Source organism: Lupinus angustifolius, chromosome LG04, assembly GCF_001865875.1.
Source record: "Lupinus angustifolius cultivar Tanjil chromosome LG04, LupAngTanjil_v1.0, whole genome shotgun sequence".
Classification (NCBI taxonomy): domain Eukaryota; kingdom Viridiplantae; phylum Streptophyta; class Magnoliopsida; order Fabales; family Fabaceae; genus Lupinus; species Lupinus angustifolius.
The window spans coordinates 10067129-10082543 of NC_032012.1; the positions used below are offsets into that span (position 1 = coordinate 10067129).

At 28.5% G+C, this 15415-nt stretch overlaps 1 protein-coding gene across 1 annotated transcript; it reads right to left on the reverse strand.

The window, feature by feature from the left end:
• LOC109345730 (mucin-5AC-like) lies at nt 3540-5090 on the reverse strand. Its single transcript, XM_019584910.1, has one exon. It carries the CDS (start codon nt 4961-4963, stop codon nt 3842-3844), a length of 1122 nt encoding a protein of 373 aa, XP_019440455.1. The 5' UTR covers nt 4964-5090; the 3' UTR covers nt 3540-3841.

Sequence of the window (15415 nt, forward strand, 5' to 3'; positions counted from 1 at the left end):
TTTGATGAGTCACAATTACATGACATGATCCATGTTTCTAATTATTTTCAACATGATAATACACCTTGTACTAGCTAAGAAAGGATCCTCTCATATATGATAGAGATAAGTGCTACAAAAACAAACAAAAAATTAATATGTTATGATATTTTTATGCTTTTATTTGTAATAAAATGATATATTTACCATTAAAATTGTTTCAGAATTAGCGACTAACAAGTTTGAACATTGGGTTGTGAGAAAATAGTTGACCATGTGATATTGTTGGTTGAATGTTGCATATAGTCACAATGTTGAAGTACTTGGCATTGCTATTGATGAGTTAGAAATAGTCTATGCTCCCAAATCGATGAAAACATGTCAAAATAAAATGTTAGTTTGTCAATCCTAAGTTACATTTTGGGTTGAATTAGACCTAATCCCCAAATATAATAATGCTAGATTAGGTTTTGTTTAGACTACATTGTGTTTGGTTGATAAGAAAAAAAATATGTTGGACTAAATTTAAAGTACAATGGATGTTTAGTTCAATAATCATGTCTACTTCTAATATAGAAAGACTTGTGTAGAAACATATGTATGTGAAAACAACCAATACAACATTATCAATAAAAAAATAAAAATAAAACATTGTCAACATATTAAGAATTTAATTCCAATTAAAATTTAATCATAAATGATAACATCAAAAACATAAATACAGTCATTTCTAAATATGACATAGTGTATGTGTCTTCATACAAGTTTTTCTCCTTCTAATAATACCCAACCACCAAGTAACATCCCTATCTCATATAGTTGTCAATGTTTTCAGACATGAGCCCATGAAATTGAATTTGAATGAAATTCAGACCTTATGTTAATACTACAATAAGGTAAAACAGTGGAACTATAATTCTTAAGAACAAAAGGTATTGGTCTCTTACATGACTTATCACAGTCTCCTTAGAGTTGTGATAGGAGACTCAATTTCCTTCTCTCTATTATTCATGAGAAACACGTCATATTTGTAAACAAATATGTTTACATTTTTTGGTGCTATTATTATGATTTTATTTTAATTAAAATTAATATTTTTAATGTGTTATCAAAAATTTATTGATTATATCGATATAAATACATCATCAAATAAGTCTTTAGATACCAACGGGCGTTAGTTCAAGTGGTACATGCTTGATTTCTCTTAAGCAAGAACTCGGGTTCGAGTCTTGTGGGTGGAAAAAATGTCCGTTGAGAAGAACCCGGGTTCGAGTCTTGTGGATGGAAAAATTGTCCGTTGAGAGAGTTAGTCCTATGTACTTGTGGATGTTCCCGGCTTGGGCATGATTGCCTCCAGTACAAGGATACATGTGAGAAAGCAAAAAAAAATATAAGTCTTTAGATGGTAATGTACTTTTGTTTTTGGCTTCAGGTGATTGTTGGATTGTAGGGTAAGTGGGCCTCTACTATTTATGGTTTAAATTCTGTGGAAAAAGGTTTCTTTACATGACCATAGCAAATCCCACTCCCCTTATATCAAACAAGTTAATTTTATAAATTCTGAGCTTTATTCTTTTGTCGCATGGTGTATGTCAGTGTGTGAGTGTGTGAATAATAAATTGATATGATAGGTATTCATATGCTTTACTAATCAATGATCAAACATACTTTACTCTATATTTTACAAAATTGTTATTGGTCATAAGTAATATAATTAAGGTTTTAGAATGCTAACTAATAGCCTCACTCCAAATTGTTATGATATAATTTCATATTTTCCCCTTTATTTCCTTCAGTTTTCATTTTTTAATATACATAAATTTTTCTTGCATATTTCTACCAATAAATGATTTTTATATAGTTCTGCTGCAGTCGAAAGTATAAATGATTGACAAGCGTCAAACCTAGAACATAATGGATAAAAATAATGATCCACAACTATATTGCCAAGAGTGTTTAAATACATAATGCGGAATTATTTAAAAAAAAGGAAGAAATAAAATAGAAATTATTAAATTATTAAAATGCCCTTTTCGAGCCTGAAACGGGCTTAGATGGCCTAAAAAACCTATACCACACAACAATGAGGTGATTTGTGTTTGTTGGCCCGATTCCTTATCCGGAAAGGTATAGTAATGATCATTTTGACATTAGATTATCAAACTTACGCAAATCTTGCCGATCTTTTTCCACGAGTGACTTCGTCTTCAATGTGCGCAACCAGCCTTCCTACATCATGTTCTAAGAGAGAAGTGTACAAAAATATTAATGGTGTGACATAAAAAATGAACATGACCCTAATGTTGTTAATATGTTTTCTATGGGTCTATGTGTTGCCTTAAAAACAAATAAGTTACTTTGGATTCTCTCATTAAAGGTAAGTGATATAACATCTGAAATAGTGAAAGGGTATATGCCATAGCCCACATATGTGTGAATAGGGAAGTGAGAAATACCATAGGTCACTTATTAATTTTGCATGTTGCATATTAAATTGTCGGTTTTGCATATCAAGTTTATTTTAATTTTAATTTTTATTACTAATTGATAATATAAAAATGGTTATATGTACTTCAAAAGAGTACAATATCTATCAAATATTCTATAACTTCATTTTTCTAACCAATTATATAGGAAGTAGTGTCTAGATAACTCTCAAATCTCCGGTACATGATCCACTAGATTCTTTATGTTGCAACTTAGAGAGGGAAGTTTCAATTTCTATGGTAGAAGAAAACCTAATGCAAAATTAAAGATAAATATACTAAATACATAAGCTATAAACTTTTGAAAGAAATTAGTTCAATAACGGTATGAGGTTGATTATAAAAAAAACTAAATGCACAGAATTTAAGTGATCCAATTAATAATGAATGAGATGGGCCTTTTGGAGAGAGCACTATTAGTTTATTGAAATCAACAAATCATCTTAAATAATTTATAGAAAAGGCTATTCACTATATCTTCGGATGAATCAAAAGATCAAGAATTTGATTTTTGTAAGCAACACTTATTGAAAGAGACAGTTTCGTATCCTGAACAAGATTAATTTCTTACCTATAGAATGATGAGATACTGTTGGTCATACAAAAAAGTTATTGCTGGTATCCATGTTTTTATGGATTTGAACTGGAAATATGATTTGGGCCCAACATGAATGCTTATTCACTATATTAAGACCCGAAAACATTACAACACATGTTCCAATTTTAATTTGTAAATAAGGGACACAATGTACAAATATACATGTTCTTCCACCATCACCATTTTTATATCTTTCTTTTCCTTCATTGGGTACATACACTTTTTAAAGATAAATGCTTACATATTTGAACCTTTTTAACTATCTTATTATGTTTTGGGGTAGTATCAATAAAACTTCACCTTTTCTATTTTTATGATAACATTGTTTGATATGCAATTTTGATTCAAAAGAACACTATTGGATGTGGTACATGCTTGATTCCTCTTAAGCAAAAACCCGGGTTCGAGTCCTATGGATGGAAAAAATGCTCGTTGGAAGAATTAGCCTCACGAAACAAAAAAAAGACAATGATGTATAATTGGAATACATTTATTTCTCCATCAAAGTCACTAGAGAATCTTCAACTTCGCTCCACACAAAAGTGAAGCTCATCAATTAAAATCAATTCTTTCTATGATTGCCACTTTATTATTTTCTCCACATACTATACCAAATAACACCATAAGCCTTATTAAAAAAAACACAACAAACTAATTTTACGAAAAACATCTTTTTGTCCCACAACCTATGTCATAACTCGTGTCACGATTTTCGATTAGTCAATTAAAATCTGGTACACATTCTGGGACAACAAATACTTCGAACACGATAGTTGAATCAAGAGTTGTGCCTATCAACACCTTCCTTGAAATGGTAACCTTCACCATGTGATTTCTTCGATAAAGAAAGGCGAACTCCGGGATCATGGTGAGAGCAAGAAGCATGGTAAAGGAGGGAGTTGTTGACACATTGTACATTGCTATTCATATAAGCAGCCATTGGAAATGAAGATTTTGTTCTTCCTTTGTCATTCTTTTCCTTGCGATTCGCGCTCCCTTCGATCCTACTCGAACTCTCCGATTCACCACCAACAACATCAGCATTGGTCTTTGAACCATTACCCTTCTTATGAAGATAGTTTGCTTCATGTTTCTTTTGTGAATGGACTAGTTCCATATAAGCTCCCCTGTTTTCCCCTGCAATTGTTATAACATTCATGCCAGAGTCCTCTGAATCCAAATGTGAGAACTTTTTGTAAGAACCTCTATCATTGGTTTCACTTTCTTTTCCTTTTCCATGATGGGTATTTCCATGATTCCCTTCTTCCCTATGCAATTCAGTTCCATTTCCATTGACCCATTTCTTCGGTTTTTCGACGGTTTTTTGAACCAGCATTGTCTTTTGCTCTGCCTCTTTCGGTATCTTAGGCTCGAAGTTGAATTGGGAATGTGGGAGAATTAGAGGGGAAGGAGGAGGAGTAGTAAGTTTGATATTTGGTGAGAGATTTGGGCTATTATAAACAGAATCAGCTTTTATTGTTTTCGGAGAAGAAGAAGTATTTGGTTGTTTGTGAGACAAAGGAGATGATGGAACAGAAGAAGTGTTTGTATTTGTGTTAGTGTTAGTGTTAATGAGTGGTGCCTTTTGAATAGGAGAGGTTGGCAATGATGAGGAAGGAGCATGCACTACTCTCTTATCTGGAGATGAAGGAGCCGAACCTCTATTCGCGGCTGCAATGTGTGATTGTGGTTGTGGTTGTGATTGTGGTTGTGATGATGGAGGAGGAGTGGGTTCGCTTGGTTTAGTTGGTTGAGTGTGAGGTGATGATGGCACGGAAGAAGTAGACCTAAATGTGGGTATAGAGAAAACATGACGAGGCTCGTGGGCCGGAGCAGGGGCAGCGGCGGTGCGAATGGAGGACAAGCGAAACCATGGGCGAATTGGTGGTTGGTTAGACATGGGATTTAGGAAATGTTGATCAAACTTGTTGAAGAGAAGTGTGTGTAAGATAAGGAATGTGCACAATAATATATGGTAGAAGCAATGTTTTATTTATAGATTTATCTATCTATGTATCAAGTATGAGTTAAAGAGACAAAGGAAAATGGAAAATGCAACTTGTCCCATGTTGAAACAAAAAAGCAATAGTGATTCATGGTTAAAGCATCAGATTCATATAGCACCTCCAGCTGACACAAGCTCACAAAGTAAGGTTGGTATCTTTTGGAGTAATTTACAACATAGTTACCATAGATAGAATATGCAATTCATTTAAGCTAAACTTTATTTAACGTTGATTATGTGTTATGCAGATATAGAATTAAGACCGAAGAATGTCTTTTCTACTTTTAAATTCTTATTGTCATCATCTCATATCTAATTTGATTAACGACCCCCATATTTGTAAGACATACAACAAAGTTGCACATGGACTTGTTAGAAGGGCATTGCAATATGTTATATTATGCACAATATGGTCATTGGTATATATTAACAACTTCATTATTTGAATAGCAAGATTTTATATTTAATTGATATAACTCTTATGCATGCAATACTATCTACTTCACTTCAAAGTATACTCCTTTACACTTATCTCAATTAATAATGTCTTTATAAGTGTTCGTTGAGTCATGTAAGGCCTCGTCAGAAGATGAGAAATATCAAAATGTCAATAGTTCGATTCCTGATAATGATATTTGTTAGGATAAACAATCATGCACTCCAAAAAAGAATAGTTCATTACCCATAAGATGAAAGTATATCTTTGATAGTATAAAAAATATTTTTCCAATAATAATCACATGGTCCTATGTATTTGGATAGTGTCCTATATCATCACATGTACACTTTACATGTCTTGCTTCTAACTTTGCTTGATAAGGTAATAAGGTACCAATTCTCTCTTTTGCCTTACCTTTACCTCATTTTCTTTCTTTACAAGATGCTTCATGCATGGACCTTCATTTAATGTACGTAATATTAAAGGCATAATATTTCAGCGATAGAGAAGAAAAGAACCTATGCATAAACAAGAAATGGGTCCCTTGTTTTCCTTAGTTGTGATCACTAAAATAGAATGTTAAATAATATATTAATGCATGGTTCATGGATTCTCTTTCTTTAATTAACATTCGTTGAGAATGCTTAAAATTAGTACCTAGTGTCTTCAATTTGTGACTTTTGTGAAGTCTTATCTTCATATATATTCAATGATAAAAACGCGGTTTTTCATTTATTCTAGTTAAACTTGACTAATACAATATTCGTGAAACTCAAAAGAGTCACCGTTGAGTTGTGAAGTTTAAAGTTTTTTTATTGGAGCAGAGAATATTTAGCTTGACCAATAAATTATTAATAAATTATGCTTTCATATACACTTCACCGCATTTGTTTTTAAATAAAATCAGGAAATATAGGTTTTTCACAAACATAGACGTTGAAGTTATCATATTTATCTTTAACATAGACTAGTGAAAATAAATAAAGATATTTAATTCAACTCACCCTCTTCAAATTTAGCAAATTACATAAATACATTTAGATCCTTTAATATAGGATGTTCATCATTAGAAATCTTTCTACACCCATTATTCTATATCATTATATTTATTTATCGATAAAAACTATCACATCATTAAAAAATTAAATTATAACTTATTAAAATATTTAATAAGATATTTGTTTCTTATTAGTGGTAAAAATAATAACATAGAATATCTATTTGAGACTCGTAGCATAGCCTAATGGGGGTAAGTGCTACGTTTTGCACGGGTGGGTTTATTTACCCAAAAAACACCCTTTAAGAGATCGAGAGGAGCACTTTTCAAAGTAAAATGGAAAAGAAGAGCATGGAAAATTTATCATATATTTATAATCCATTAAGTATGTGCTTTATCTTAACAAAATCTCATGTCCTTTCAACAAAATAATTCATATCCTTAGTTTTTTCACCAAGATAGTGTCCTTTGATCTCAAGATTAGAATCACCAAAATATCTTATCTATACACATTTTATGAGAAAAAAGAGAAACTAAATTTATGTTTATTTCTCTTTATTTCATAAAAAATATGTATGAACTATGAAGGATGTAGTATGGGATTGTTCCACCGTTATCATCAGCACTCATGAATTCATAGCCAATAACTACTTTTTTGGTTGAAAAAATGACATTTTTTAATGAGATTTGCTAATTTATTCAAAATTTATAACCAACATTATTAATACAAGTATATATGTGCCCTAAATGCTAAAAGCATATTACTTTATCATTTTGTTAAGTTCTCATTGATGACCTTTAATAAAATAATACATATGCTATCATGTCTACATAATGAAATAGACATGAAGGACTTATGTTGGGGCTTCTTGCCTCTGAAATCTTGTCAATGGAACTATTATAGCCTTCTCCTCACTACTTTCTCACTCTATTATTTTCCTTATGGCATGGGATTATTGGATATGAGTCTCATACATCATTCTCTTAGAAATATTTTAAGTATATATTGGAATATTTCTGTAATTGTTAATTGGTTTTGTGATCAATTTTAACATAGTATTAGATTTAGAATCCAATTTTTTTCCAATTGTTGTGTATCAAAAGATGTCATTTCATCACCGGATACTATAAAGTTATTTCATGAGTTTTGCTAACCATTATTCTTAACAAAAAGTGTTGGGAACAAGTGAGCAATGAAATATTAAAAGATAATCAAGAAAAGAGAGATGAACATGAGAAATTTGATAATGAAATACAGTCAATTGCGTCTAAGTCTCTAGGGATATTAAGAGACTACCGTCTACTATGTATCAGAGAATAATGATTTGTTTTTATGGCTATTATTGTCTTCTATATTAGATTTACATAAAATATAAATATATAGTCATCTACTCTCAACTCATTTATATTAATCCAAACCCATAACTTTATTCATATTTTCTAGAGAAAAGATCCGATGCCCTATATTGAGCTTTTGAACAACAAAAAGTATAAAGCAAAGTTGTGTATTTAACTTGTGAGTGAATATTTAAAATTTTCAACATTAATTTTACACTTGGATTTTTTATGGATTACTCTTTAAAAATAGTTAGCAAAACCTTCAAATATTAATCAAAACTATCATTCCTTGAGTGACTCAAGTGAGAACGGTTCTCATCTAAAACATATGAGAATAATAAATTTGGATCTTACAACTATATTTAGATGTTTAGGATTAAAATATAGTTATTGGTCACGTAATCACTTAAAACATCATGTGCATACATCTTTTAAGTTTCGTTGTTCAAATTAAATAAGATTTAATAATACATTAATTATTCTCATTTATCACAATAACACATATTGTCACTTTAATCATTTTCTCATAATAACCAACTTTTAATGTTACCATTCATGTATGATTTTAAAATCTAAATTTATTGTTCTCACGATTTTGTTTTTTATGAAATATGTTCTTACTTGTATCACTCCCAGTATATATATATAAAAAGCTACATATAGGTTAGCCGAAATTGTTCTTTCCAAAGCCAGATTAAAAGTCATTAGATCACAATGACAAACAATATTTTCATTCTTATTTGAATCTCACACATTATTTTATAACTTTATTACAACTTCTCATGAAATAAGAACAATATCTATTTTTTCATCACAATAATAACAAATATCATTCTTATTCTTATTTAGGTCTCACAACTTACCACATTTTTAACCAAATATCTACATTTTTTATTCTCTCTCCTTGTTGTTATTTAAGAACATATTTTATAAAATAAGAATGACATGATAGAAAACATAATAAGTTAAGAATAATGTTAAGAATAACTTGGGGTTTTTGTAAGTGAAATTCATGCCCTATAATAAGCATGACGAAGTTTTAAGAAGAGAAGACAACAAAACGATGAACAACTATGCACTAGCTGGCCAGTCTTATGAGGTGAGTGATGACATACTAACCTTTATGTCAGTTTGCTTCTACACTATGGACACAAATCACCTGTCTCATTTTTCTTTATCAGACCAATAAAAAAGTGATATTTCAGTAAAAAGAAAAATTCTAAAATCATAAAATAACATATTTGTATTACTCGAATAAATTTCATTGGCTAAAAACATAGGGACATACTCATTTTGGGACAGGTGATCCCCATTCCTAAACTATGTTGTCAAGTATCATTGTTTTGTACCCCAAAAAAAGGACCATGCATGCATGTGGGGCACGTTTTTTTGAGGCAAATAAGACGAATACTCTTCATAGTTGTTGTGTTACGTATCATTTGCTTTACTCACATCCTATAATCAACCATTACAAAGATTAATAAAAATAGTTCTTGCAAATAATTAATGCATTATTATACATCTTTGATTAGTTATTACTGGATTAATACATACGCCATATAGTTGGCCATGAAATTAATATAATGTTTACCTATCTACACGTACGTCACGGCAAAGCAATTAGGAATAGTTACATTATTTTATCCAATTAGTAATTATATTTTAAACCTTTGTTTCTAACTAATTAGTAGTAAAAAAATAGGTACTCGTACATCCATAGCATATTGCACATGTCACAATCCACCCAAGTTCATCATCATTTGGTATTACAAGAATTTGTTAACTAGAAGTAATGATGATTATGTATCTATCTTTCCATCATCATATGTTCTTGTCGAGTCATGATCTTAATATATGAGTTAATTTTTTTGTGAATGAAATATCGTATTTGTTTATAAAAAGTTGTAATTAAAATCTATTTTGGCCTAATTCGGAAAACAAAATTGTATGTATAAACATTATGGTTAATACTTTTACACTCTTAGTTATATAAAATTGCATCAATATCAATCTATCATATTCTAATACATTATTGACAACTTAATTAATTGCTTTATTAAATTCATATTTATCATGAACTCATTCGAGTTATTAGGTTAATGAACAGAATAGTGGTATTGCTTAGACTAATTAAATCCATTTATATTAAAAACTCTAAAAAAATTATAATATTAACTAAGATCGCCATTTAATAACTTTAGACTTAAAAAAAACGTTAACATCACATAAATATTTAATTAAACAACCAACAATTTTTTTTTTACTACAACAATGAGATATAAATTTTTTAATTAAATAACCAACATTTTTGCAACAAAAAAAACTCCAATAACTATAAACTTAAGAAAAAATAATTTGAAATCTTTTCTTCCCGATACAAAATCATTTTTTGACATTTTTTTTATAAATAAATTATTTGATTATGTCGGTTTGAATATCAAAATCATTGTTTTATGCATAAAATAGTCAAATCGAATCAATTCATAGTGGTTTTGATTCACGACTAATCGAATGAGCGAATTAAATTGGTTAAGTATCCATTCTAGTTTGACCTATGCCGAATTAAATAACATTGTCCTAAATATAATTTACACCCTATCTCCATGTCCTAAATCTACCAAGTGGTTCCATCAATATGATTCATAGTTACTTTATAACCACCGAGGGTTATATTAAGGTGATGTGATTCACAATTCACAACCTTAACCGGCCGACCCAATGATACTCTTTCATCTGCATGAAGAATTCATATAAATTTACGTAAAATTTTAAAATAAAAAAAGAAATCGACTTTGGACCTAGTTGCAAGTTACTTGACCATTTGAGGAGGGGCGACAATATGATTAATTTGTAGTGTAAGCTATTGATTTGATAAACAAAAATAAACCATTTAACTATTTTTGGGTGATTTTTTGCGGTTAATTCCAATAAAATAGTACCATTTTGTGGTCAGCAATGTAATTCATTAAGTAGGAAAATCAAGTATTAGGAGAATAAGTGGTAATTCTATCCATATATTTAGTTAAACATTATAAATAAATAAAATTCAATCAAAGATACAATTAAATAGGTTCAATGCCCACTCCACAAAAGAAAATTTAAAACTAGGATAATGAACATTGAGAAGATTCCGAAAATTAAATCCATCACCTCTTGAAGACCAAACCTAGAGTATAAACTTTGTCAAACACAATAGGACTTAGAGCACGAGAAAAATAAGTGATTTGTTGATTCATCCATGACGGTACAAAGCACATTGACATGACTCTTGATCTTCTAAGATACATTGTCGAACTAGGTTCACTTTTGTTGGCACACCATCCAAAGATATTCTTCATGCTAAGTACCTCATCTTTGATGGGATATTGCATACGCACATTCTTGTAAAGAAACCTATTTCACAAATAGGATCCTTCTTTTGAATCACTTGATATGCTTTACAAACCGAGTACTAGTCTCCAAATCCCCCGATCCACTCCTTTCTTTCAACTTAAAAGGCTTAGTTCGTAGTTGAAGGAAGGTCTCGTATCCCGAGATCTATGTGAAAGAGTCCTATACAAGTCTTGTATCTTGAATTAATTATAAGATTTTTACTACTTCTTCTTGTTCCTAAATGAAGGAGGCAATAACTAGAACCCAAGTAATTTGAGAGCCTTTTTGGATTAGTACCAACCAAAATTCCTAAAAACTTGAAAGGAATAGAGCTCTTCTCACAACATAATTTTTCAATCGCCATATGTACAAAATCACTCTTAAAATTATTTGAATGAATTACTCAATATAATTAGAAGCCCATGTATTATCTAACATGCCTTCCAAAACAAACACTGCCAAATTAGAAGGTTGCATTTGTCGGATTAATGATTAATTTGTAGAATATCTTATCACATGTATGTCAACCAAGGCAAGATTTTATGACCCTCAAAAGATAAAATAAAAATATGCCAGAAACCTATAGTTGCACGAACAGAAACATTGAAGATACAATTCAACTTGCATATATTATTTTACTTTTGTGAAACTGCATAGGACAAAAGCAAAAGAAAATGCAGTTCAAAAATTAAAGCATATATGCATTTTGCACGAGTACAATCAAGTAGAGCATATGTAGCTCTAGAAAATAATAATTTGTCCCCTTCAACTTTAAGCCATGTGTATTTAATCAATCTTCAAATACACATGATCATATATAGTTCTTGAAAATAATAATGTGCCAAATTTTAACTGTTGAAATCAAGTTTTCACAGTTTGAGGACTAGAATGCACATAACCCTAAGTTGAAGGAGATAATTATTTTTTAAAGAAATTAAATATAAAATAATATCATGTAAGTTTTACATGAAAATTTCCATTAGGTTTCATCAAACATCGAAATTAATACAAGTTAAATTCAGATACTTGAATATCGATTTCCATTACATGTATTTGATATTGCATATAATTATTTTTATCTTGTACTTATTCTTTTTTAATTTCTGTTCCTATACACTTTTCAAAAATATATCAAAGAAAAACAAAGTTATGGAAATCATATGTTGTCCAATTACTTGATGATCACCAAATGTTTACCTAAAAAGTTTAATCACAACTATATATTTTTTTTTTAAATTTCAAGACTATAGTATAAATTTAAGGATACAAGTTAAAACTTAAACATATATATGGTGAAAAGTACTCAAAACAATAGCAATGGGCACGTGTGTTTGTTTTAATTAGATATGTAGTGTTCATATATAAAATAAAATATAAATATTTTATTTGGAAATAATCAAAATAGAAATTAAAATTTTGTGGCATTTTAGAAGCTTCCATTGATGTTGTCGTTCTCCCTCTATCATTTTCATTTTTAAAATATATGCTTGTGTCCTTTTTGGTTTTAACCTCTGGTTTTTTAATTTGGATTTTAATGAGTTAATATAATTTTAGTGCTCTTAAGTTTTGGTGTGGAATTTTGGTTGAGATGGTGAATTCAGTTTTAGAAATGAGGGGTGACACTGCTAACCCTCTAAATTATATAATCCTTATTAATTAATTATAATTTTAATATTTTATTTGCAAAATTATTATTAGATAAAAATATTTATGAATAATAGATACTTTTATTATTTCCCAAACCACAATATACTTTTTACTTCCTCAATCATATATACAACTCGTGCATAATTGTTTCACAAAACTACCAAACTTTATGCAATTCCATACAATCCCATCAGGGATGCTTTAAGATTTTGTCAGGGACAACATAATTATAAACAAAAAATGGAAAGTAAGTGGAATATGGATTTGGTGAATTCAAAATTAGTAACTTTACTAGATTAAAAAATTCTATCAAAACAATATAAACTTTATATCTTTTGTAAGTAGTTATTATGAAATATTTCTTTTTTATGATTATCTTTTAAACTTTAATTGTTAATAAAATTGGTCTTATATAAAGATAATATTAAATTAATAATAATGAGGTTTTTTCCGATATATTTTATTTTAAACTTGGGTATTAAGTCGTTATTATTTAGTTAATATTATATATATATATATATAAATTATTATATTAATTAACTTTAAAATTTACTTATAATCTTCTTATCAATTAATTTTATTTTTTTATAATGGTTTTCTATGGACATCAATGATGGCTAACCTGTATTGTTGTATTGACACTATTGTGAATATAATTGCAACAATTTCCTTGTCAAAGTATTAATAATGTAACAATGCATTTACACATGGACCAATTTTACTAATTAATAAAGTTTAAAAGTATTAATTAGGAAGAAAAAGTAGTTTATAAAACCTATTTGCAAAAGACATAAAATTTAGGATATTTCCCCCCTAATTCTCATAAAATTATTTGGATTTGTTAAGGTCATTAAAGTGACTATTCTTAAAGTCATTCAATCTAAATCAAAAGGGATACGTTCATTAAAATATACTATCAGCCGTTATAAAAGTTAATCTTTTTATATAAAATTTGGAATATTCTTACCATTTAAAAACGATATAGTTTTTTTCTCATTCTTTTTCCCTATTTACCTAAAGAAAGTAATGAAGAAAGAACTTTTTAATTACCCAAACAAAAGTCCAAGCATGACACCAACTTAAAAAAAAAAGGGTGCTTCGTGTCTTTTCAATGTGGATGTCAATTAATTAGATAGAGTCAAGCACACAAAATTTGAAGAGAAAAACCATTAAAATGATATCTTAATTTTTTACTATGTGTCAAAAAAATTGCATCAAAAAAAAGATAAGGTTAGGAATATGGTTTTGGAACAGATGTTCTTCATTTGTGAATATGATGATCTAGATGGAATCAGAGGGGAAAATGAGTAAAGGGTATAAGTTTAACACATATCAAGTAAAATTAACAATAATTAATTGTCAATGTAAATAATTCCCATTTCTGAATTTTAATTTTGTTCCAAATATATATTGATGTTTTTTTAAAATCAAATATCAAACTATATGTTCTTTTATGACTATATAATTATTTATTATTTTATTACATAATTTCTCACCTCTTAAATGATTAAATGAATATATTTTAATCAAACTATGCTAAATTTTCCTATTATTTAATTAGTTCTATCTATTTGTATAACCTTAACTATCAAAACATTAGAACCAAAACTTAGTCACCTATCAAATTATCATATTTCACAGCTCATCTATCATTGATTTGAATAGTTTGTTTTTTTATTAGAATATCTAATTTAATGTAAGAGAATTTCTTGCAACTTTAAATTAATATTTTGGTGGTAATTACTTATAATTATATGGTTTTTTGTGTAAATTAAAAAATGTTAAAGGATAAAATAAGAAAGTATAAATTATATCATGGTGATAGTATAAATATATATAGATTTTTATTTATTGTTTTACCTTTCAAAACAAATATTAAATTAATTTATTTTAATTATATTATTTCTTTAATAGCATAAAATATTTAATATTGTCGAAAGATATTATACTTTAATATTATTCTCATTACCACTCACCTCTAACATATAAAAATAAAATATACATTATGCAAGGTTTTGAAAAGAAAATAATTTTGTAATGTATGTCACGATACAAGTTCATTGAAAAATAAAATATTAATTAAAACACATCATTTTCGTGCTAAACCTGCTCATATGGCCTTCATGGAAGAAAAACATCAATATTTTATAAGTAAATTTAACTGTATTTACAGCTTTTCAATATTAGTTTTTATTCGAACAAACTATGATATATTTTATTAAATCAAAAGAATTAATTGTCTTTTAACTAATTTTGACAATATATGTAAAATTAGATATATTTATAAAACAGACTAGATGAATATATTTTTAACCTATCATAACATACCTTTTTTAGTCTCAATTAAAATAATAATTAATATTTTTATCTTAAATATAAGTAAATTCAATAATCTAAATATCATTTTTAATTGAAATAACTTTTTATATATCATATATTAAATAATAATTAGATTTTTTATTAAATCAATTAATTATTTTTTAATGTGTGAAATTAGATAAATTAATTTAGCGAAGAGTCTATGGAAACACCATAAACTTTATACATTTTGTAA

Coding starts and splice junctions, on each gene's coding strand:
- LOC109345730 (XM_019584910.1), bottom strand. CDS start 4,963: ATGTCTAACCAACCACCAATTCGCCCATGGTTTCGCTTGTCCTCCATT.